The 25,260-nt window shown below is 37.9% G+C and overlaps 1 protein-coding gene across 6 annotated transcripts in view; it reads left to right on the top strand.

Moving 5' to 3' along the window:
* Window positions 1-25,260, top strand: part of CNTN4 (contactin 4) — a 778,655-nt gene that overhangs the window by 687,802 nt on the left and 65,593 nt on the right. For all 6 annotated transcript variants that reach the window (XM_039240293.1, XM_039240289.1, XM_039240291.1 and 3 more), the window contains one exon: window positions 15,582-15,709. In XM_039240293.1, coding sequence (XP_039096224.1) covers window positions 15,582-15,709 — 128 coding nt within the window. The remainder of the gene's footprint in view (window positions 1-15,581; window positions 15,710-25,260) is intronic.

Below are 25,260 nucleotides of genomic sequence, written 5' to 3'. Positions count from 1 at the left end.
TCACTTTTTCTGGCATCCACTTCCCCTTGGATTAGGAAAAGGTCTTTGCAGATTTTGGCTATTAAATAGGAGAGGACACATATATCAATTCCTTAAATGTTCTGTCATCATGAGAATTATTTATTGAAACCCATTACCTGTGTGACTTTATAGTTCTTTTTAGATGGTTTGTCTGAAAAGAAAAAAGGCTCTTCCTTGAAAAGAAATAGCTTTCTTTTTCATCTAGGGGGAAAAAATAGTACAACACCCAGGCCCCTGTCTACATTTTTCACATGACACTTGGTTACTTATTTGTTGAGAGAAGAGAGGATTGCTACAAGGACATGGCTTCATCATGGAAATTTTCTCCTGTATAAAATAGACCTGAAGGTACAGAGCACATACAAATAATCCCTATGGGAAAAAAACACCCAAGTATTAACTTCAGCACAGAGAGTCCTTTTCCTAAGCTTTATAGAAAACAATAAATATAGCTTACACACCTTCATGAATCAAACTTTTGGTGACATCTCTGTTTACTCCAGGACAGTGATTTCTCTTTACAGTTTTGTGACATGGAGAGGCTTTAGGAGAACTGTAAACTTTGAAAAACATTGTGCATAATTGCATTGGGTCGGGGGAGTGATAATGTTATAATTAACTCTTCATTCTTAAAGAGATCTCTGACTTCTACCCACCTACCAAAAAAGGTTAGAAATTAGGGTTTTTATCCCAAGAGGTATGCACCATTGTCTCTCAAATTGTCAAGACTAACTGAATTTTAATCCAGTTATCAACATATTCACTATATGCCTCTCTGTATATAAAGGACTCTATGAAATGATAAGGCAACAGAAAGAATTCTAAGACTTGGGCCCTGACATCTGGAAATTCTTTGGATGGTGGAGTGATAGGATATTGACAGTATATGATAAATGCCAGGTGAGTAGATATGACAGCTTCAAAATGTCATGAATTTGCAGTAATGGGACCTGCCCAACATAGTTTGATGGCCCACTTGGTCATCAATGTGTTAAAGGAGCTTTATGCTGGGATAATGGTCGAAATGGGAATGTAAGCTGGTGCAACCCCTCTGGAAAAGAGTATGGAGGTTCCTTAGAAAATTAACAATAGAACTCCCCTAGGACCCAGCAGTGGCACTGCTAGGAATTTACCCAAGGGATACAGGAGTGCTGATGCATAGTGGCACATGGACCCCAATGTTCATAGCAGCACCCTCAACAATAGCCAAAACATGGAAAGAGCCTAAGTGTCCGTCAACAGACGAATGAATCAAGAAGATGTGGTTAATCTATACGATAGAATACTACATGGCAATGACAAACAATGAAATCTGGCCATGTGTAGCAACATGGATGGACCTTGAGGGTGTTATGCTGAGCGAAATAAGTCAGGCAGAGAAGGACAGATACCATACGTTTGCACGTATAGGAGGATTAGGAGGAAGTTAACGGAGGAGAAGGGGGAAAATAGTTGGGGAGAGGGAGGGAGGCAAACCATGAGAGACTGTTGAATGTTGAGAACATACTGAGGGCTGATGGAGGTGGGGGAAGAGGAAGGGGGATGATGGAAGAGGAAGTGATGGGCATGGAGGAGTCACTTGTTGGGATGAGCACTGGATGTTATATGTAAACCAACTTGATGATAAACTATTTAAGGGGGAAAAAAAAGAAATAGGTGTGTGTTTAACAAAGAAGACTTTCGTGTCCATAAGTACTCAGATAATATCAGGCAGCACACAGTATACAGACATTAAGTGGCAGTGAATCACATAGTTCATTTTCACTCCTGAGTACAAGGGAAAGTCAGTTTGGTCCTAGTATGTATGAAAACTTTTGAAACCATGGTAATGTCCCTTTACCAAGGAAAAAGCAGGCTGTTGGCTCAATATCCTAGCAGATAACCACACCCAGCTAGACTATAATACCTTAGATATGTTTCTATCATATTTATTTCTATGGTTGGTATCTATGGTGAGGGGTACCAGTTTCTATCTATAGTAGCAATACGATGTTTTCTTTATTCAGTTACTTTAATTTTAATCTTTGAGCCACTTAAAGAAAATATTATTAATTATGATAATAATTCAGAAAACAATAATAATAAAAATGATTGCAGCTAACATTTATTATGTACTTATCATGCACCGCCACAGTTATAAATATTTCACAACTATTTTCACATGTAACCTCAAAAAAAACCTGTGAAATGTATTATTATTATAACCCTCATTTTAGAGATGGCAAAACTGAGAAGTTAAGAGTCTTTTCCAAGTCACATATCTAACATATATTGGGGCGAAGGTTCAAGGATTCAAGTATTACATGAAGAGGGCAGAAATTAGGAACATACCAGAGAGTTCAGGAATGCTTGGACTGAATGACCACCAAGGTGATCCTGAGTCTCTGTTCTTCTGCAGAAGGCAGAAATACTAAGGGCACTTTGATGTTCACGGTAGGGAGGGCTTTTGAGAATTTTAACTGGACCCTGACTATGGTGTACTACTAATATGAAGGAGGTAAGAAACTCCACTTTGATTTCCTCGCTTAGAAATGTTATAAAGTTCTGGGATAGGAATTGAAGCAAACAGACCTTGCAATTCCCAAAGGGTTGAAAGTTGGGTACATAATAAAATTACATGTTCTTCTAGCACGGCCAGTATTGCAATTTGTACTGTAGAAACCTCCCCTGATTACCAAATTACATAATCTATATAGTGGGCCTCCCTTTCTAATGAATAATTAATATTCTCTTCCAGGCATTTTAGTTACTTAGGGGTATGGAAACCTTCTATGATTACTCATAGAAGTAATCAATTCACATTTTTACACATTCTTTACTTTTACTTCTACTTTCAGACATTACTGTGAACATATATTTCTCAATATTAGAAAAAGCTATTTTGACATGTTTAATTAGAAAGCAAAAAAAATGTATTTAGTTATAAGCAAAGATGTAATGGCAAATTTAAGGAAATCCTCTTAAATGTGGTTATAATGTTTTTCCCTCTTATTTTATTTCTTTCTTACACCCACCAACAGCACAGGATGGCATGGTAGAAAATGTAGTAACATAGGTAGTATTACAGTAATATAGGTAGTAACATAGGTAGAAAATAGGCTTTGTAGGGAGATCTGAGTTTGAAACTTCATTCTTTACTGAGTACATTGACCTTGGACATTTTAATTTACTTTTCTAGATTCCATTTATCTCATCTGAAAAGTTGGGATAATAATGTTCTTGGGATTACTGTGCAGTTTAATTTTTTTAAATGTTTTTATTTATTTTTGGAAGAGAGACAGAGTTTGAGCAGGGGAGGGGGAGAGAGAGAAGGAAACACAGAATCTGAAGCAGACTCCAGGCTCTAAGCTATCAGCACAGAGCCGGATGTGGGGCTCAAACTCAGGAACCGTGAGATCATGACCTGAGCTGAAGTTGGACGCTCAACTGACTGAGCCACCCAGGCACCCCAGGATTACTGTGTAGTTTAAATGTGGTAATAGTGCAACCATCCAATAGTATCCAATAGTATACTGTAGGTGTTTGATAAGCTTCCTTAGTACCTTGCCATGCACAGCACTCAACATGGAGTATTTACAGGCATCCTTCTAGATCGTCTGGTCTGCTTCTGTGCATGTCTTTTTCTTTGTTTCCAAGTATGTCTAAAGACAGCTTCACTTTGCTATTAAATTATTCTTTTACTAGCTGTTCTAGTGTCCTAAGAAGTTGTTATACAAAACATTTTGAGTACCTTGTAGTTTATTTTTTTAATTTTTTTATGTCTTTTATTTTATTTTGAGAGACAGAGAGCGAGTGGGGGAGAGGCAGAGAGAGAGGGAGACACAGGATCTGAAGCAGACTCCAGGCTCTGAGCTGTCAGCACAGAGGCCGACGTGGGGCTCGAACCCACGGACTGTGAGATCATGACCTGAGCCAAAGCCAGACACTTAACTGACTGAGCCACCTAGGCGCCCCCCTTGTATTTTAATAATAAGATTTTTTCTCATTATATAAGTAATGTTACTTATTATGATGCTTTGATAAAAACACATAGAGGTGTAGAGAATAAAATATGGTATTACTTTTCTGTCCTCACCCCATTCATCTTCACAATGCCCTATAGATTTGTAATGAAATTAGCTCAGGTCATAAATTTCTGGAAGAAAAGAATTCTAAATCTTGTATTAATGGAGTCACAGAGAGATCCTGCATAAATTAAAGGTAGCAATTTAAGAAACACAGTTTTGACAAAAACATGTCCTTTATTTCTTTCTTCCCCAAACATGGTACTTTGGGTGTTTTCTGCTTACAGTGGCAATAAATAAAATATCAAACTTGCATCTGTCCAGGGAAAATATTTCCCACATCTGTCCATGCGCTGTGTCACAAAGAGTAATTAAAATGAACTCTGCAGTTAACTCTGTGATTTAAATGCTCATCTATACCTGGGAAGATAGTCCCTTCCAGGTTATTTTACAAAGCTTTTGAAACTATTGTTCAGAGGAAGTTAAAGTTGGATCAGACCAGGTTAAGCAAACACAGCTTTATTTTCTCTTTTGAATAGTGCTGGAGGCAAGGGGCAGTAGGCTCTGAACTGCTGGCTGTTCTCAAGCAGACTGAAATACACAGGTTGTTCGGTGGTTTATTAAACTCAAATCTTACGACAGAAAGCAAATTATCTCTAAGGGAACTTTGTCACCAAGGTGTCTGTTCAATAGCAATGTCTCTTGCTGCCACAGAGACTACACAGAAAGATCAATGACAGGTTAGCCTGAAATTGCCCTTGTAGTATTTTCCCACCGACCTTCATTTAAATTTGTAATCCAAAACATCCCCTTTACTCAAGATGGGGAGAAAAGCCATCTTCTGGGACTCTCAACGGACTCTTTATACACTGCACAATCTTTGCATAAATAAGGATAATTCCCTCTCGCCAATTAGGCTGAGAATTTCCATGTATCTTTTAAAATTCAGTATGTAAACTCAAGCAAATCCCACTTAAAGGTTTAATCAGGGTTCTCCAGACAAATAGAATCAATATGATATATAAAAAGAATATTTATTATAGGAATTGACTCACCCAATTATGGAGGCCAAGAAGTCACACAATCTGCTGTCTGCCAGTTGGAGATCCAGGAAAGCCTGTGGTGTGATTTAGAGAGATCCCCAAGGCCTATGAACCAGTGTATCTGATGGGTGTAATTCCTAGTCTGAGTCCAAAGATCCATGAACCAGGAGCGCTGGTGTCCAAAGCAGGAGAAGATGGGTGTCCTAACTCAAACAGAGAGAGCAAATTCACCCTTCCAACTTGAGGCCCTCAAAGGATTGGATGATACTCATCTACGTTGGCAAGGGCAATCTTCTTTACTTAGTCTACCAATTCCAGTGCTGAGTTCTTGTAGCAACATGTTCAAGACTCAGAGAAAATCATGTTTTACCAACTGTCTGAACATCCTCTAGCCCAGTCAGGCTGACACAAAATTAACAATGACAAAAACCAAAAATTACAAAAGTGAAAATACCTTTAAATTTTATTAAAATGAATAGCCAGATTCACACCAAAACAAGTGTTTGTTTTTGTTTTGGTTTTTTTTTTTTCCTTAAGAGCAAAGTTTTGGTGGGTTGTGTTCTTTTTTGTTTTGTTTTTTGGTTTTTTTGCTTTTGTCTACAGCACACCAATGCCAGTTCATCTTCTAGGCTTTGCTTATCTCTCAACTGGCACGAAGCCAGGAATAGTTCTGCCAAATCTATATGTCTTCACCTCTGTTGGTCACAGGCTAATTTTCCAGTTGATAGGTTGAATATACAAATCTTTATCTCTGTTTCTTCATTGCTGGTTTGGACTGGTTCACGGGTGTTGAAATTCTAAAACTGTTGTATCGCCATTGCCTCAAGGACAGGTGAAGACAGTCCCTCTCTCACAGACAATCGTCTTTCATAAAGAACTTCTTAGAAAACCATATGTTGCCATTTTGACATAGACCTTCTCTATTTAATTTTGGCTATAATTTTAATATATAAGTAAGAATTAATTGGTCAGTGTAACAACAACATAAAAAAGGATTGAATGGAAGATTACTTTAGTACAACAAATTTTTAAAAATTGAATCAGTTAAAAGAAGAAATTGAAATTGTAGGTAGGCCCTAGTTTTTGTTTTCCTGTTGGATTTTTGTACTTTTATACAGTAGCCATTACTAAACCAAAAACTCTCATTTATACTCCAGATTTGATTGTTAATATGTCACCTAAAGAACAGTTTCAAGTCTTTTGAAATGTAGCTACTGTTGGGGAAAAGGACCAGGCTCCATGCAGGAGAGGGTGTTGGCTGGGGAGCATGAGCAGTGGTGCTAGGCGGGTGGAATCAGACCCACTCCTCTGCATCACGCCCTCTCCCAACCTCTAAGACTGCAAAGTAGGCTCTGAAGCTGCTAGCTCAGCCCACATCAACAGTCATAGTAGATTTCCTCTCTTGACACTTTGTAGGTTAAATAGTATCCCCCTAGGGGCACATGGGTTGAGTTAGTTTGGTTCAGGTCATGCATAATCTTGCAGTTAGTGAGTTCAAGCCCCACATCACACTCACTACTGTCAGCCTGTCAGGGCAGAGCCTTCTTCAGATAATCTGCCCTACCCCCCCCCCACTTATGCTCTCTCCAAAAATAAATACTAAAAAGAAAAAAAAAGTAGTATCCCTCTAAGGTTCATGTCTACCAGGAACTTAAAAAGGTGAGCTTATTTGGAATGAAGTCAAACTACATTCAAGTGGGTCCTAATCCAGTGAATGGTATCCTTGTAAGAAGAGGGATTTTTGGATATAAACACATGTGCACAGAGTAAAGACAATGTCAAAAGACACACAAAAAGAACTGATGGCAGAGGCAAGAATTCAAGTGATGCATCTATAAACCAAGGAATGCCAAGGACCAGTGACTGTCACCAGAAGCTGGGAAAAAGGCAAAGAAGACTTCTTCTGCTGAGCCTCCAAAAGGAACCAGTTCTTCTATCACCTTGATTTCAGACTTCCATGCCCCAGAACTATTGGATACTAAATTCTTGCTGTTTAAAGCCAACCACCTTGTGGCACCTTGCTATGGCAGCCAGAGAAAACTAATATAATGCCCTAACCGCCCTCCTGCTCCTTGCTTTGGTCTCTGTGAGGTATTTCTGAGGTGGAGACAATCCAAAAGGGAGGAAAATGTAGCCTATCACCTAAAGGCTACTCAAAAACCCTGTTTCATTTACTCAGCACAGGGTGAGGGTTGATCTCAAAAGCCCACAGGAATAGGGTAGAGATACTGATGAGCTCTTGGAGCCAAGATGGGAGCTACAAAGTCTGCTGACTGCTTAAAGGAGCTACTGCTTTTCCCTTCCAGCTCACTGGTGTTCTCCACCGATGTTTTGTGGTAGTGTCCTATTTTCCCATTTGTCACAACTATTTAGGAATGGATTTTTACATGAAATCTCCCAATTAATTTGATTAAAAGAAAATTCAGGGGCACCTGAGAGGCTCAGTTGTCCGACTTTGGCTCAAATCATGATCTCAGTTCATTGAATTCGGGACCCATGTCAGACTCTGTGCTAACAGCTCAGAGCCTAGGGCCTGCTTCAGATTCTGTCTCCCATTCTCTCTGCCCCTCTCCTACTCATGATCTCTCTCTCTCTTTCTCTCTCTCAAAACAATTTTTTTAAACTTTTTAAAGAAAATTTAATGCAGAATGATGCACACATATTTGTAGTGAGGCAGTCCTTCCTCTGACTTTGTAATGAGGGCCTGGCTGCCTGGCTGACATGTGCCTAGCCCGACACTGTCTCTCAAGGGATAATGACCCCTGGTTTGGGGGGGTGTGACTTCTTTGCCCTCATTCTAGCATATCACTGGCAGTCCCTGGGGTCAGGAGTCCTGTGACATCACCTTTCTGTCAGTTTGCTTGAGTTCAGCAGTAGCAGTCCTTATAGTAACCATGTTTCAAGTTTTAGAATATATTTTAGCCCTCCAAGAGTGTTAGCCTCTTTTGTAATGTGCAAATCTGTTCTTTCAAATGGCAAACATGTTTTCTGGAATTGTCACGTGTAAGAGAAAAGAGAAACCTGTTATGACCCTTTGAGATTTTTTTAAGTATGCCTGATTTTAAGTGATTTATGTTGTCTCTGATTTAACACTATTAAAGATGACTCAGGGGTGCCTGGGTAGCTCAGTCAGTTAAGCTGGTTTCGGCTCAGGTCATGATCTCACAGTTTGTGAGTTTGAGCCCCACACTGGGCCCTGCACTGACAGCTCAGAGCCTAGAGCTTGCTTCAGATCCTGTGTCTCCCTCTCTCTCTGCCTTGCCCCCACTCACTCTCTGTCACTCTCTCAAAAATAAATAAACGTTAAAGAAGACTTAAAAGTTGTCCATCAACGGACGAATGGATCAAGAAGATGTGGTTTATCTATACCATGGAATACTACATGGCAATGAGAAACAATGAAATCTGGCCATGTGTAGCAACATGGATGGACCTTGAGGGTGTTATGCTTAGCGAAATAAGTCAGGCAGAGAAGGACAAACATCATATGTTTGCACATATAGGAGGATTAGGAGGAACTTAACGGAGGACTATGGGGGAGAAGAAGGGGGGAAATGGTGGGGGAAAGGGAGAGAGGCAAACCATGAGAGACTCTTGAATGCTGAGAAACAAACTGAAGACTGATGGATGTGGGGGGGAGGGGGGAGATGGGCATGGAGGAGGGCACTTGTGGGGATGAGCACTGGGTGTTATATGGAAACCAATGTGACAATAAACTATTTGTAAAAAAGTAAAAAAATTAAAAATTAAAATTAAAAAAACCAACAACAACAACATCAACAAATAAAAAAAAAAAAAAGAAGACTTAAAAGTTAACAAGGAGCACTTCGGTCACTCATTTGGTTTAAGTGTCCAACTTTGGCTCAGGTCATAATCTCACAGTTTGTGAGTTTGAGCCCTGCATTGGGCTCTGTGCTGATGGCTGCTTCAGATTCTGTGTTTCCCTCTGTCTGCCTCTCCCTGCTTGTGTTCTCTCTCTCTCATAAATAAATAAGCATTCCAAAAAAAGGTAACAGCTTGAAACCTCCATTGTTTGGGTTGAAAGGAAATTATTAATCCCTCATACCCCCCTTTGCAGGAAGGGAGAACTAATTTTCTCATTTGTACTTTAAAGGATTTTCCTTAGAAGGTAAGTGTTTCCAGACAGGTGAGGATGCACTACGTCTATCACTAGCACTTCACCTTTGATTGCAGAACTGCTTCCAGAATCGTGGGTCACTATTTGGGGATAACCCTTCTCTTTAGGGTGATGGAATATTGTGGAGTTGGCAGCTTTTGTCATCTGTTATAAAAGCTCCGAAAAAGAAAAGATCAGCATTTTTAAAGGTTCATTGTCCCCAGACTGGTTTTGATTAATAGGACTGACAAGGTCAGGTCTTCAATGGCTATAACCCAGAGCCTCATATTAGGAAAGAAAGATTCAATTTATCTCATAATTCCAGATATGCTCCTATCCTCTGAGGATCTGAAATCACTAAATGAAGTGGAGGAATAACTGCTTCCCTATGCAATGTGTAATTTACTATGTTGTGAATTAGATGACCTCTTTTCATGTAGGGAAAATTAAGTCCTATGTCACACCTTTATTTTTACTACTTGCTGCTTTATCATTTTTTACTTTTCTCTGATACTATCAATGATTTAAAAAGAGCCTACAGGTAGGTCAGGGCTAACCTCTTCTAAGCCAGGAACAGATTTACATTTTCAATTTCTTTTATCTAACTCTATCCCTATTCATGAGTATTAGAAGGAGCTCAAAGTTCAATATCAAGCTAATAGCTATGGGTCAGTCAATAGTCTGAAACAGGGAAACTAAAATGAAATGGAAACTTCAAAATCTCATCAAGAAACAAACTTAAAAATACAACTGTCCTTGGGTTGGAGTCAGGCACTATATTCATTGAAAAAAATGAGTATAGAAATATTAGTCGAAAAACTCTTTTTCTAAGTTGGTATAGAATCCAAATTGAAAGGAAGCAAGTATCTAAACATTTGTGTTGAGTGATGTCTCAAATGTTCCTTGAGTTAGTCTAAATTAGCACCATAGGGACAGATGCTAGCTCTATACTAATTATCCACTTATAAAAATCCCATAAATTCAAGGAACAAGTCATTGTATATGTATATGTATACTTTATCTGCAGAAATAAATAGCAAAAAGTATATGATACAACTGTATAGAAAGGAAGCTCAGGTCAATTTTTTCAGACTCAGAAATCCATGGTCATTCCTCTATAATTGAGTTGACCAGTCTCTGGCAACAGGTTCTAAAGAGGCAGCCATCAGAGAATGATCTGGGGAAGTCATTCTCTCCTCTCCACTTTCACTACCACTATCTCCTGAACAAGTTCACTAAATTCTCTAAGATTTTGAGCTCTTCCAATTGCAAGAGATTAAAGCCAGATTTCTAATATCTTAGATATCTTCTAATATCTGCCTTATGTAACTGGGGAATCCAAAGGAAGCTTCTGGCTTAGCCATGATCAGAAACAGGGGCTCACAGAGGTTAGAAGTTCTCTCCCCTCCCTCTCTCTGCCTCCTGGGCTCTGCTTGTCTTCACTTGGTTTCCTTAAGTCCTGCTTCCAATGACAGGTAGGATGACTGCCACCTGTTCTAGATTTCCATCTGCAAATATAATCATTCAGCAGAAAGATATGGTTTCCTCAAATAGCTCCTGGGTTTGCTAGCATGCCTTTCCCTAAATCAATCACTGCAGACAGGGGAACAGGGTCTCCTGATTGGCCAGGCCTTGGTCCTTGCCTATCTTTATACTATGAATAGCATGGGAAACAGATTTCCTACTGGCAAAGTAGTGCCTTTTCTAATATGCATTTATAGAAATGTGTACATTATGGTATTTAACACATTGACATCATTTCTAGGTATGTAATTATCTAAGATCTTCCTGGTTTATGTAGGCCTTGTATACAGGAGGTGTCTAGTAGATATCTATGAATAAATGAGTCCAATTTTTCATACCCTTCTGTAACTACTTGATGTTACCCATATGTTTCATTAAGCGTAATAATGTTTGATAGGATTTCACAAGGGCAGAACTACTTGGTAGTAGTCTTCACCTTAACAGACTCCTTTGTTTATACCTGAAACAATGGATTTAGGGGCTACAGAATTTTAGTTAACAGAATATGTGGCTCATGCACGTATATGGCCCATTTCATATGCCTGGCACTGGTGTCAGCGCTGGAGGTCCTTACAACACCTTATGAGATAGAGTTATTCTTATTCCATTATCTAAACCAGGAAACTTATATACAAAGATATTAGTCACACAGTTCATAACGGGCACAAGTCTGATTTGTGCCTACACAGTATAGTTCCAGAGTTTATGTTCTTAATCAGTACACTTTGCTTGGGTAAGAAGGTGGTTGAGTCTTAACAGAACTCCATGTTATACCCACATTTGGGTTATAGGTAGGAAAAATAAACAGTCACAACAATATGATGTAATTTAATCACAGCTACAGATTATCTCCCTCACTCACCTTTTCCATTGTCTGGAATTTAAGTCTTGGAGGCTTAGTTCTTATCTCTTTGTTTAAAAAAGGTGGGGGGGGCAGGGGTTGGGGGATACTAAAACACTTAACCAATGTCAGGCACTGAAATCTTAAAAATGAGTAGTTTGTAAAAATTACTTTGTTATTTAACAAAGCTTAAAGAAAATTGGATAGGGAAGCTTTGAGAGAGATTGTGTAGAGCTAGCTGGGCCCCATAGCTGGATAGCAACAATATGTTGGGTGCCTTTTATGCATTGGATATACCATCAGTAAGGATTCCGGGATGCAAAGGACAGTGAGAAATGGGAAAAACGTTTATAGAGCACTTTACAATTAATAGAACCTTTCCATATGTCACTGTAGAAGATAACCATCATGATAACCAGTGGTGACATTAAAAGAATAAAAACTGACGTAGACCAGTAGCTCTGTGCTGGGGATGATTTTTGCCCCCACAGAACATTTAGTCATATTTGGAGATATCTTTGATTGTCACCACTTGGGAAGAGAGGCAGAACAACTTGAATGCAGTGTGTAGGGAATAGAGATAGTGCTAAATATCCTCCCAGGACAAAGAATTATGTGGTCCAAAATGTCACTAGTGCCAAGGCTAAGAAACCTTGTCTTGGGCATAAGTAATTGGGCCAGGTCATACACTTAGCAAGAATTAGAGGCCAAGACCAGGTCATCTGATGACAGACCCTTTACTTGTTGCCTTATTCATAATCCTTTTGGCATTAAACACTATGATACAGGCAATGGCTTTAGGTTTTTGGAAATTACAATACCACTTGAAATGGTATAAATTATTAACAGGACTTTGTGCTTTGAAAGAGTCAATTCACCCCTCAGTGTTTAAAATTCCCCAGACCTATCTTAGCTAATGGAAGATGACTCCATATCTAACACACAAATGTCACCTTCCTTACTGAGCTGTCCTATACTGGCATTTCACAATTTCCAGAGAATCATTTTATAAATAGGAATATGATTAACTCCTCTAAAGCTATTTTTGTGATTATTGAGGAAATTAGGATTTAATCACCACTCTATTTTTATCAGTACATCTGCTCTTGGGCTAATGGGTTATCATATGGTCTTTATTGAGCAACTGTTATGTGTGTAATATGGTGTGAATGAATGAAGGGCCTCCTTGTCTGCGTTTTCTACATTGATTTGGGAGGACTCAGTTAATTTGTGTATTGACCTCAGATTGTCAGATATAATAGTTGGAGTGCAAAAAGCAGGCTGTTTTAATTACTGTACTAAAGAAAAGTATGTTCAGGGAATGTTATCCAATTTTTCCCATATGCACAAAAAACTAAAGGAAGAGGAAACAGTTTTAAAGATAAAAGAAAATCAGCAACAAAACAACTCCCTAATAAATACCAGGAAATGTGCTTGACATCCCACTAATCTTATCTTACGTAATTCTTGCCTCTGACCGCACATTTAGAGCTGACAGAACTGGAATTCGAACACCCATTCTTCTGATTCCAATATCCTTTATAGCGTGCATCTGCCTTCATACCTTCTCATCAGCCTGAATCAAAGAACCTACAACGAGTCATCAGGAAATCTGTAGCTGCTCCATCCCTAAGGGCCTTCATGAAAAGTATATACAGCTCTTGCAAACCAGTATATTTAAATCTTCACCTGTGGTTTTAAAATGATTAATCAAAATTTCTATTAAATGAAGCTTTGACCATTCTAGACCCCTTGTTTCAAATATTTGTGAAGTACTCTATTCAGGCTAGCACTAGTGCTCAGTGGTTAAGCCACTCGAATTCTTATAACATATTATGAATTTTTCTCTTAGGATATTTATTTATTTACTTACTCACTCCATCACTTAGCAGATACTTACAGGGCATCTACTACCGGTCATCCTAGTACTAGTTCTTAGAGATTAAGTCGTAACACAGTCTGTGCGCTCAGAGAAGCTCATATGCCATGTGATGAGACAGCTAACAAGTTAGCAAAACTTCTAGATTGTGTTTGAGATGAAGAAATAAAGTGGCTGCAAGAAAAGAGAATAACAAAATAAAAAAGAAATCCACTTTAGAGATAGAAGTCTGTAAGAAAAGAGCTGCCTCAGAGTGGAGGTCTTGAGAGGGTGAGAAGGTGGTAGCTATGTCCTGATGTCAAGGTAGGCAGAGCAGCAGATAGAAAGGCCCTGAGGTGGGAAAGGGTCCCAGACACTCCAGGGACTTGCTGAAGGCCAGTGTGACTATAGTTCACTGAAGGATGGAAAGATCAGAATGAAATCAAGTATGCAAGAGAAAGGCAAAGGCCAGATCCATCAGGCCTTTGTGGATTGCTGAAGAGAATTTAGTCTGAATGCACTGGGGTACAAAGAAGGATCTTTGAGCCTGAGGGGTGATGTATCTGATCCATATTTTAAAACATCACCTGATCACTGACTGAAGAATGCATCTGAGGAGCAAGAGTAAAAATAGCAAATCATTTAAAAGGCTGCTTAGATAGCCTAGATGAGAAGGGGGGATCAGAAGAGATAGAAGTGGGTAAATTTGAAGGATAAAGTGGAGGTTCAGTAGACATTTACCTTGAATGAGCCATCTGTGTACATTTTTTTAGTTTTCTGACTGATGTCCTAGCCAGGCTGTGCGTCTTGCTCATCTCTGCACCTTCATCTGCTGCTGTAGTTCTGTTGAAAACAGGGTTCTCTAGAATCCTTCCTGTTCTAGTTTTGTGTCTCTCAGTGAAAGTGTTTCCTTCCCACGTAGTAGATATTTGTCACAAATTGTGGGCCCTGAGATGTGCCATCCACATTTGCTATTCTGCCATAGTCATACCATCTCGTGGGATATTTTCATTTATTTTTAATTAATTCTTGCATTTCATTAAAAATGTATTGCCTGACATATTTCAGCAAATATGCTTAATGATAACTCATTTAATTAAGCCACTCATCTAGAAGAAAACATTTTTTAAGTTATTTTATTTATTTATTTATTTTATGTTTATTTATTTTTAAAGGAGAGACAGAGCATGAGTGGGGAGGGGCAGAGAGAGAGAGAGAGGGAGACACAGAATCTGAAGCAGGCTCTAAGCTCTGAGCTGTCAGCACAGAGCCTAACACGGGGCTTGAACCAATGAGCTTTGAGATCAGGACGTGATCCCAAGTCAGATGCTTAGCCCACTGAGCCACCCAGACACCCCTTAAGTTTATTTATTTTGGGAGAGAGAGTGTACATGCACACTAGCAAGAAAGGGGCAGAGAAAGAGGGAGAAAATCCCAAGTAGACTCTGGGCTAGCGCAGAGCCCAGTATGACACTCAATCTCACAAACCATGAAATCATGACCTGAGCCAAAATCAAGAGTCAGACACCTAACCAATTAAGCCACCCAGGCACCCCAGAGGAAAGCATTTTCAATGAAAATGAAATGGCCAATCAAGAGATTTTTCTTCTTATACCTCAGCTGTTTAAAAACTAATGTGAGGGGTGCCTGGGTGGTTCAGTTGGTTAAATGTCCGACTCTTGGTTTCAGCTCAGGTCATGATCTTATGGTTCTTGGGTTGAAGCCCCACATCAGGCTCTCCACTAACAGCGTGGAGCTGCTTGGGATTCTCTGTATCCCTCTCTCTCTGCCCTTCCACCACTCATGCTATTTCTGTGTCTCTAAAACTTAAGTAAGTAAGTAAATAAATAAATGACTAATGGTGATCTTCAATAAGCCTTTCCTATGCATAATGCAGTTAGAGATGCCAAACACAGAGAATGGTTACAACCTATCTAATATTTCTAATATTTATTCCAACAGAATGTTGAGACCATTTTAGCAAGATAAGCGTTAAAAGTCCTCAATAAGTAATATATCCTAGTTACATTTATGTGTATATAAACAAATACCCTAAATAAAGATGAGGCTATCAAGTGATACAGTCATGATTTAGAGTTTGAAAGATGACAGAAATAATTTTCAGTTAGTCATATGAGTTAAACTTACCATGTTTGGTTTGTTTTAATTTCAGAATTACCATTTCTGAAGATGGAAGCCTCAGAATTGTCAATGTGACTAAGTCAGATGCTGGAAGTTATACCTGTGTAGCCACTAACCATTTTGGAACTGCTAGCAGTACTGGAAACTTGGTAGTAAAAGGTAATGACTAACCCAGAGAACACATACATTGATATAAATGTTTTCATTTCTAGTATTGCCATCTCAGGTGTCAGGAGGGCTGAGTGAGTGGTCTAAGGTGCCAGACTCTAATATTGCTATCTATAGAAGTGGTATCATTCATTTTAATATGTACAGATATCACTGTGTTGCTAAATTAATACATCATGCCAAACATGATATGATTAATGATTCTTAGAGAACTGTTGGTAATGAATATGATTGAAAGGCTATCTTATTTCAGAATCATCCAATACAATTTTAAGAATTACAGCCATTGTATCTATTATACTGTTGTAACTAATGTTATCTTCAATCCTTTAATTAAATTTTCTTTCAAGTCTCTGTAGATTTGAAATTCATGTCTAGGAACACTGTGCTAACAAATTAAAAACCCATGACTCAAATACTATTTTTAGCAAACATTGTTTAAACAATGACACTGGCTATTTTTAAAAGAGCTGCTCTGGTTATTCAGAGATATGGATATGGATTATTATACCAAAAAGGGCTTTGATCACCTCTGTGCTTTTTTAGTCACTCTGCCAACCCCCTCAGTTTTGAGGAAATAAAATTTTCCACATAACCCTAGTCTTTCTAGTGTATGACAGAAATTCCTTTATGCCCTTAGCACAGCACATGATATGAATCTATTCTAACACCCGGTTGATGGGATGGGCTGAAAGTACTAAATTGCAAAGGATGAGATTTTAATTTACATTTTATTTGCATTTCTATTACTTCCTGTCTTATAGAGTCACAGAATTTTTGAGTTGAAAGGATCTTGGCAATGGTTGATGTGACTAAGGAAGATAAGGCTCAGGTTGGTGACTTTCTCAAGGTCACCAGTAGTGGAAGAGGGTTGTTGAACCTGGACTCCTGTACCAGAAAATCATTTTAATTGTTTTCTTTATCTATAATATATTTTTATAAAATAGATATTTTTCTATAATAGATATAGATGGGTCATATAATATTATTTCCTTCTTCCTATTTGTAGCTCCCTCTATGAAGTAAGATAGCCTAAGAAAAGTAAAAGTATCTATCTGTTTATCTATCTTAGTTGTAATTTAAAGAAGAAAGCTAACAATTATCTAATTGCATATTTTGGGGTCTTTGGAAATTGGTAAAATACTACCATTTGGAGAAGACTTTTTATTCAAAACATACTTATCTTTGCAGATAGAAAAATTGGAAGGCCAAGAGTCAGAAGTAAATCTGTATTTAGATTATCTCCACTGTTTCATTCTGTTAATTAATCACTCACAGCAATAGCATGGGCAGAGGACTATGTGTTCACTCAATTTCACAGGGCAAAGAGAAAAAGAAGTTAGATAATATTTGTAAATCAAAATTCCAGGTAGAGGTCTTTGCTAATATATGACTTTCTCAGATGAAGAAGGAAACAAGGATCAGCTAGGACCAAGAGGAATCCCAAGGTTTCAGAGTTGGTTAATGGCAGAGCTGGGACCCAATTATAGATTATGTGCTAGTTATAGAGATACAAGAGAGTACTAGGCAACAGTCTTAGGTAGTGATTAAGAGACTGGGCTTACAGGCAGAGAGATCTGGCTTTGAATCTCATTTTTCTCACTAACTCTGTAACCTTGGACTACATAATTAACCTGTGTTGGGATAGTAGCAGCACCAACTTTTTGAGTGGTTTTGATGACTGTGATAATTCATGTTAAGTGCTTAACATAATGTTTGGCACTCAGGAAATATTAGTGGTTTTGTTCTTGTTGCTTATATTTTAATAAAATGGCTGCATATACTTTCTAAATCTTGTTGAAATGAACATTTATGAACTTGCCACCACCAACCCCTTAGAGTAATTAACAGAGAGAAGTGAGCCTGCCATAAGAAAATACCCGAGAATGTGAAAGATGATAAACTCCTAAGACTAGAAACCACTTTTTACGGTTCTCTATTGCTGACAGTGAGGTGTTTTTATATGTAGGTCCAAGTTCTGTCCTGTGTTTGACCAGCATCCTTCTCATAAGCCTTGATTTCCTTGGCTTTCAAGATAGTGGACAGAAAGGAATGTCCTATATTTCCCATTAGAGTTTATATCCCAGCAATACAGCCAGTCCCAGGGCACTCTATCCCCAATGATCCAGATGGTTCCCTGATGCCTGTCTTGTGCTGAATCATGCTGGACAACTTGCCAATACACCAGTTATGAAGTATGCCTTGGCCACCCCATATTTTGGGCGAATATAAACGTTGCTGAGGTAGGAACTTCTACCTTTTGTAAAAGATTAAATACTTTATTTCTAGAATTTTAATTAAATGTAAATGATGATTCTCCAAGTATAGTGTAAGAGATAGTTTTAGGCAGTTCATACTTTAACTGTTTGTTTTTGTTTTATTTTTATAATTTTAGTAATTTGTTTCTTACAATGTGTATTAGGAAAATACTAGTTTTCCATTCATGGCAATGATAAAAAAAAACTTCCCCTTAAAACATATTTAAGTAAAGGGACGCCTGGGTGGCTCAGTAGGTTAAGCATCTGACTTTTGATTTCGGCTCAGATCATGATCTCACGGTTCATGAGTTAAAGCCCTGCCTCTGCACTATCAGTGCAGAGCCTCCTTGAGATTCTCTCTCTCTTCCTCTCTCTACCCCTCCCCTGCTCATGCTCTCCCTCTCTCTCTCTCAAAATAAATAAAAACTTAAAAAAATAATAAAAGGTATTTAAGTGAAGAAGTGAGTAATAGTAATAAAAATATTAAGTATGTGTTATTATGAGGCAATATACAAAATCATAAAGATGGGATATGAAGATTGGAAAAGATGAAACATTGGTATTTTACAGGAGTTTTAGCAGACTTATGGAAAGAATATAGAGGGACCTATGATAGGATCAGTACATGGAACTGTTTTGCTGAGGCACATGGAACACTTTAAAACTGAAATGTCCTAATATAGGGGGAATGAAAAAGACCATGGCAGGAAGAGCCAGGTAGCCTGTGAAAGAGGAAGGCAGAGATCTGTAGGTATGAGCCCTGAGTTCATTGGCTCCCTGCCAGGGGGAGTTCATTTGTTTAAACACCAAGCTCTTTCTGGGCTTGGCTGGTGGTACTCTCCTGCAGTCAGTTTTTCTGCAGAGGTTCTCTGCTTCTTTTATTATTCTTATAGGTGAGATGGGGGAAAAAAGCAATATGAGTTTTATCTGGTCCATATGTTCACAGAAGTTAGCAATCCTGTTACTTTAGGTAAGGTCAGAAGGTATTTGAAAGAACATTTATCTCCCGTTGCTTGGTTCTGACTCCCATTAACATTAATGGGAAGTACATGTGTGTGCATAGGGGCATCCAGACCACCAGGTCTCTGTGAAGGACATTAACATAAACTGAGAAATGCAATTTAGAAATCTGCCCCATAAAGCACGATAAAGGCAGAGAAAACCATTCTGAACTCCACGTGAACTGTGCCAAGTACTGAATCGCACATCATAATGTTTCAGCCCTGTACCTTTAATGTAAATGTAACAGATTAGCCTGAAATATGACTGAGCACTGTATTTTAATTCAATTTTGAGATCTACAAAGGGACTAATTTATCAGAGAAGGTGTTCTCTAACCTTAAAATGTGCTTGTATTCGTTTTGATCTCCTCGTATGTAGGATTAAAACACCGTGAAGGTCAGACATCAGAACACATCTTCTCTAACCTTTTTATAATAATTCTGTCATTAACAGTGCTTTTAAAATCCAATTCTCTTTCTCCTCACCCCCACCACCGTGTTTTGAAGGGAGGCCGAAGATAGTGTCAAACACAGGGTCAGTAAGTAAGCGGGTGGGAGAGAAGGAAGGGATAAATCCACCAGAGCAGGTACAGGAGGCTTAAAATAAATCTCTGGCTGGCAACCATAAAATGGATAAATATTCAGATTATGCATGAGCAGGCTTCCAAACTGCAGAATTCTGACAGGTGCCCAGGGGGCTCTTGATTATCATCCCATCATCTGAATTTCTAAATTTTACTGATATTATTTTTTAAACTAGCTAGAGCATAGTTGGGATTTGGTTTGCTGTTTAATTTTAAACAAGAACAGTTCTCATAGCAGACCCCTGAATCACACCAGAAAGCATAATATTTGACCTTTCAGCAAAGACGAGCTTCAGCAGTTGTCGACATCATTAAGAACTATACAGAGGGCAGGCTGCATTTACATGCAATATTGTACTTACTAATTCATTTTTATCTCTATGGTAGAGTACAAGGCATGCCGTTGCACGTGACACAGTGTCTTTGCTGTACAGGTTTTGTATGACAGATGTTTTTAAGAAGCACTCCTAAAGAAGAGCAACTTAGGGCATTTGTCTTAAATGTAGTTCAGCAACATAACTATGGTTCTAGCAACCCGAGCTCCTATTGATCACCTCCAGGCATGAAAATGAAGTGCAAGGCTTTAAGCTATGGATGTTATTATCATAGTTCTCTTGCTGAACCACAACCAAAATGACCTTGAGTCAGTCTACAACTGGTGATTCCAGACTATACTTTGAGAATCCCTGTCCTACATCAAAGAACTTTGTACATGCCACATTGCAAGTGAAAGTTCAATAGAATGCTTAACAGAAGTATAGATTACCAGTGCCCTAACCTAATAAATCTAAATCTTTAGCGATGAGGCCTGAAAAATGAACATTTTTAATAAGTGTCCTACTTGATCTTGATATATACCATATTTCCAGGGGTTGCCAAATGATGGCCCATGGACCAAAGCTAGCTAACTGTCCGTTTATGTATAGCCCAGGAGCTAAGAACAGTTTCCACATGTTTAACTGAATAAAAAAATTCAAAAGAATAATAACAATTTCAGGTATGTGAAAAAGTTATTAAATGCATCTTTCCTAGAGTTTATAAACAGGTTTTCAGCAGAACACAGCCATGTCATTTGTTTACACATTAACTGTGGTTATTTTTACCCAACAGCAGAATTGAACAATCATGACAAAAACCATGTAATATATAACTACCTACATAATATCCTCAATGTTGCCTCTTAACTAGCAAAACCTAAAATATTTGTTATTCAGCCCTTTCTAGAAAACAAAAACAAAAACTTACTGATCCTTTCTTTTATGAGTTTTTTCTTTCCCTAGACAGATCTTCAACACTTGGTCCAAGGTGTAGCCTAGCTAGGTTATACAGAAACTGACAATTTTGATATCCCCTTGAGTTTGATTACAAGCTGAAATTGTTGGGATTAGTTCTTTCACAGACCTTAGCCTTACCCCAGTATGAAAAGGGTTGACCTAGTACTTGGATATAAGTCAAAAATGCAGAGACTATTGGATCATTGATTGAGAGGCAGGAGAAAAAAATCCCTGGTAGACACTAGAACAGTGTATTCAGTCTGATTCTGCAGGAATGAGGAGGCCTCACACTGCTGGAACCAGACTGTTAGACCAGGGATAGTCCTGAAGCACAAAATGTGTCAACTGGGGTTTATCAAGATATTTATCTCTTCCTGAACTTGTCACTGTCACCAGCCTAAATCAGTTGAACTGTTTCACATTTAGTTTACCCATCTCTCTGGTTGCAGGTTGTTCTTTTACTTTTTTTTTTCTTTTTAAAGTTGCCCTATATATACATTTTACCCTGTTTTCGTCTGAATTTTAAAATATTTCTTAATGGATCAATGAATAAAATAATTTTTAAAAATTAAAAAATAAATAAAAAGACTTCTTTTTATTTTCCAGATTACATGTTTTTCTATTCAGTGCACAGAATTACTTTTATAATAAGAAAAGCATTGTACTTTATCTTTGATACAAAAGAGATTCTCAGTAGAATTTAACTAAGACCTCAAGTATTTGGGGGCACCTAGGTGGCTCAATCGGTTAAGCGTCAGATTTCAGGTCAGGTCATCATCTCACTGTACCTGGGATTTGAGCCCCATTTCAGGCTCTGTGCTGACAGCTCAGAGCCTGGACCCTGCTTTGGATTCTGTGTGTGTCTCTCTCTGCCCCTCCCCTGCTCATGCTCTGTCTCTGTCTCTCAAAAATAAGTAAATGTTAGAAAATTTTTTAAAAAAGACCTCAAAGACTCATAACAAGAAGTTCTTTTGAATTCTCATTTTCTGTTCCTATAAAGGGAAGATGTGCCTGTGGCTTACTCAACATTTAATTGATGGCCTTCATTGCCAGAATGCTCATGTCCATCCCATCAAGAGTTTATTTACATTTAGAAGAAAAGATGTTATCAAATACATACATATAACAGACAGAAAGGAAATTCTTACCAACACCAATAAGTTTCTATAGCGTTTCTACAGTATACCATGTAAAATACTTCTGTTTTTAACTATAAGACATTGAGAAATATCAACCTATCTATGCACACCATGGCTGACACAATAAGTAGAGTCTCTTCAATTGGAACCTTTTTTGAAAATGAGTTTGAAACAGCCCACATCTTCTATGTAAAATTATTCAAGGCTTTATCCATATTTGACTGGGGATCAATCAGAAATCAGTGACCAGCAGTGACATTTGGCTGCTAACCCACAACAAAAGCTTTTAACATTGGGCCCTTATAACAGAATATATTTCAACCTAATTAAGTGTCTTCCACTGGAACCAATTATTTCTAGGCAATAATTAAGGGTCTTTCTAATAGGATTAACACAAATTCTGACCCAAGGCACCTAGAGTAGGAAAAGTTTGTTGTTAAAAGTGCTAAATGCTAATTATGTTAGATCCCTTGGGAGAAGGACAGTGGCCAGAATATTTCAATACTAGATCCTGTTAGATCTGAGAAGACCTGCCACAATGGAGTTGGCAACAGTCAACTAAAATAGAAGAATCCTAAAGAAAGGATAGCTAAGTGTGCCTTTTGTTCCTTCCATGTTCACAGAGCATGACATAACCTGGGACTCTTTCTACCAAGACATGAAGCCAAGATCTTAATGAAACAGTGTAATATTTCCCCTGACATTCCTGTGAGCCCTAATGAGGGCCATGTGGACGTAGCAAATAGTATGCCTTTAGCAATATCAATCATAGATAGAATGATTACCCTTTTGTCTAATTCTTTCTGTAAAAGAGCTACTCTTTTATAATGCGAAGATTATAATGCTAAGATATAGCCTTTTATAATGCTAAGGTTTAAGTTTATTAAGATTGCATACCATGACAGTCTTTTCTGACTGCATCCTGCCATGATTTCTTCATCCTTAGTCTAGAGCGAGGAAGTAATCCCCTAACTCTTGTATTCCTATGCAAACTCTGCCCTTTCATAGGAAGGCATCTATGCTGAGGTGGGCTTCACATTCTTGCTTTTGGTATAAAAGGCATACTGCCAGCCAACAAGATTTTGAACAAAATCTCAATCTCACTAGATTGCTAATAAGAAAAATGCAAATGTAAGCACCAGTGTAATATGATTTTCTATATAATAAATTGGCAAAAGATAAACATTAACAAAATCTTTTGTTGATGAGAGTGTGAAGAGAGTACTCATGCACTCACCGTAAGCAGGAATGCAAAGAAAAAGAGACCCCATATAGAGAAAATAACATTGAAAAAGTACAATCTCCATGGCTTAGGAATTCCATTTCTGGGTGTCTACCCTAGAGGAAATTATACATGTTCTGAGGTAGACTTGCAAAGATGTTCATTACATTGTTGTTTGTAATAACAAAAGTACACAAGCAAATCAGAGAATAATACATGTGGTATTATTTCATATAATGCATGTAATATGATTTAATATAAGATTAGTAACAGGAAATCATACCATATAATATTTAAACATAAAAATGCATGCTCAGGATAAACATTAACTCATAGTATTTGTGAAGAAGGGATCTGGAGCGAGGTTATATGAAAGGACTTCAGCTGTATTGGTAATGTTTTATTTTGGTAAAATTTTCATATATATTCAGAGGGGGAAAGACTGGAAAAAACATTAGAGACTGCTGATTCTAGAAATGGGAATATGTGTTCTGCTAATTTGTTTTTGTTAGTCTTCTACGTATAATAACTCAAATTAAAAGGAAATGCCAGGTCAGAATTCTTTTGCACGGTAAGATATTACAGTCAAAATCATTCAGACAGTGGATCCGATTTTCTACCTCTCCTCCAGATATTATAGAATAGATAAAAACCTTATTGCCAATTATATTTAACCTTTTTAATCCAAAATTGTCTTTTAAAGAAAATATCTACTGTAGAATGAAATAAATGGTTTAGTTCCTAATGAATACTTACCAATCTAAATAAATAAAACAAACAAACAATAAAGGCAAACAGAATATGACTCTTTGGCTTCATTAAATGTGAAGCACATAATTAATTTCTTTTCCGGCAATTCAAAGAGACTTGTGTTGTTCTGATTCAGTTTAATTGAACTTATTACCACAAGCAGATAATAAGAAGATTATTGAAGATATCCATCTGGCTTGCACTGAAAGGCTCACATGTTTCATTCTTCATGGCTGTCATAGGCCGTACTAATTGCCTCATTTTAGCTTTTTTACAATCAGTATGACTTAGCTATTAATGTGATAAAATTCTTACTCGAGAGGAAGTTGATATTAAAAAGCATACATCTCTGGCCTACCTCCGCTACCACTACTGAACACATCCTCAGCATTATTAAAGTTATATATTTTTCAAACACATAAATAAAAATCCATCTTTTTCTTGTGCATATCTTTTTAGGTTACATCTGTCATCTTATATCTTGCCATATAGCTATTTCCCTACTGAAGGAAAGAAATGGTTTATGTTGAGCTTTTTAGCTCATAAAATGTTTAAAGATCAATGTAGTTTGTTTTCAGCTATGGTATGTTTTTCTTTTTGTAATTTCCAAGGCTGAAATGGATTTTAAATGGCTAATTATGTAATAAATTAAAAGGGAAGTAAAATTAAGCACTTTTATCTTCTGCCCCTAAATATCAGAGCTTCCTGTGGTTTGAAGATGATACTTTGTCATGCAGACTGGTTGGTTTTATATGGACAAGCTCTTGCAGAAGCAGAGGGGTGTATGTGGTGTGTGTATGTGTGTGTGTGTTAAATCATCCATCTCCTTTTATTTTAGAGGTGGTCCCATGAGGGAAGCCAGCATTCGGTCCCAATTCCAAAAAGGAAGTTTGGACTATTGCAAACCCTGAACCAGAAAAGAGATGTGTCAGAAAAATTCATGAGTGATCCTCACCTTCCTTTCTTGGCATTTGTTTTCTGTACCAGAGGCAGGAGGGGGGTTTACTGTCCCAAAGGAGTAATGCCACCAAACCATAATTGAATTTCTCTGGCTGTCATAGGCAATCAAATCTAAGAAAACCTCCCAAAAGACTGTAGGCTTTTAGGTTAAATACAGGATCTGACCAAGAAGAAGGCAAGTTAATTAATACTTCCATCATTTCTCTCCGATTTACTCTAGCAAGATTCATTTCTAAAAGGTTAAAATGGTTGTCTCTTTATGCAGCCATTTGAAGAGCCAAAAGTAGGTTACTACCTATGGAAGAAGAAATGTAAGCAGAACACTTAGAGCAACAGTGACTTTTTACATGGCCT

Source organism: Hyaena hyaena, unplaced genomic scaffold, assembly GCF_003009895.1.
Source record: "Hyaena hyaena isolate Hyena2069 unplaced genomic scaffold, ASM300989v1 scaffold_172, whole genome shotgun sequence".
Taxonomy (NCBI): Eukaryota; Metazoa; Chordata; class Mammalia; order Carnivora; family Hyaenidae; genus Hyaena; species Hyaena hyaena.
Note: the sequence above shows the minus strand (reverse complement) of the source record. Positions and strands in the feature narration are given on the sequence as shown.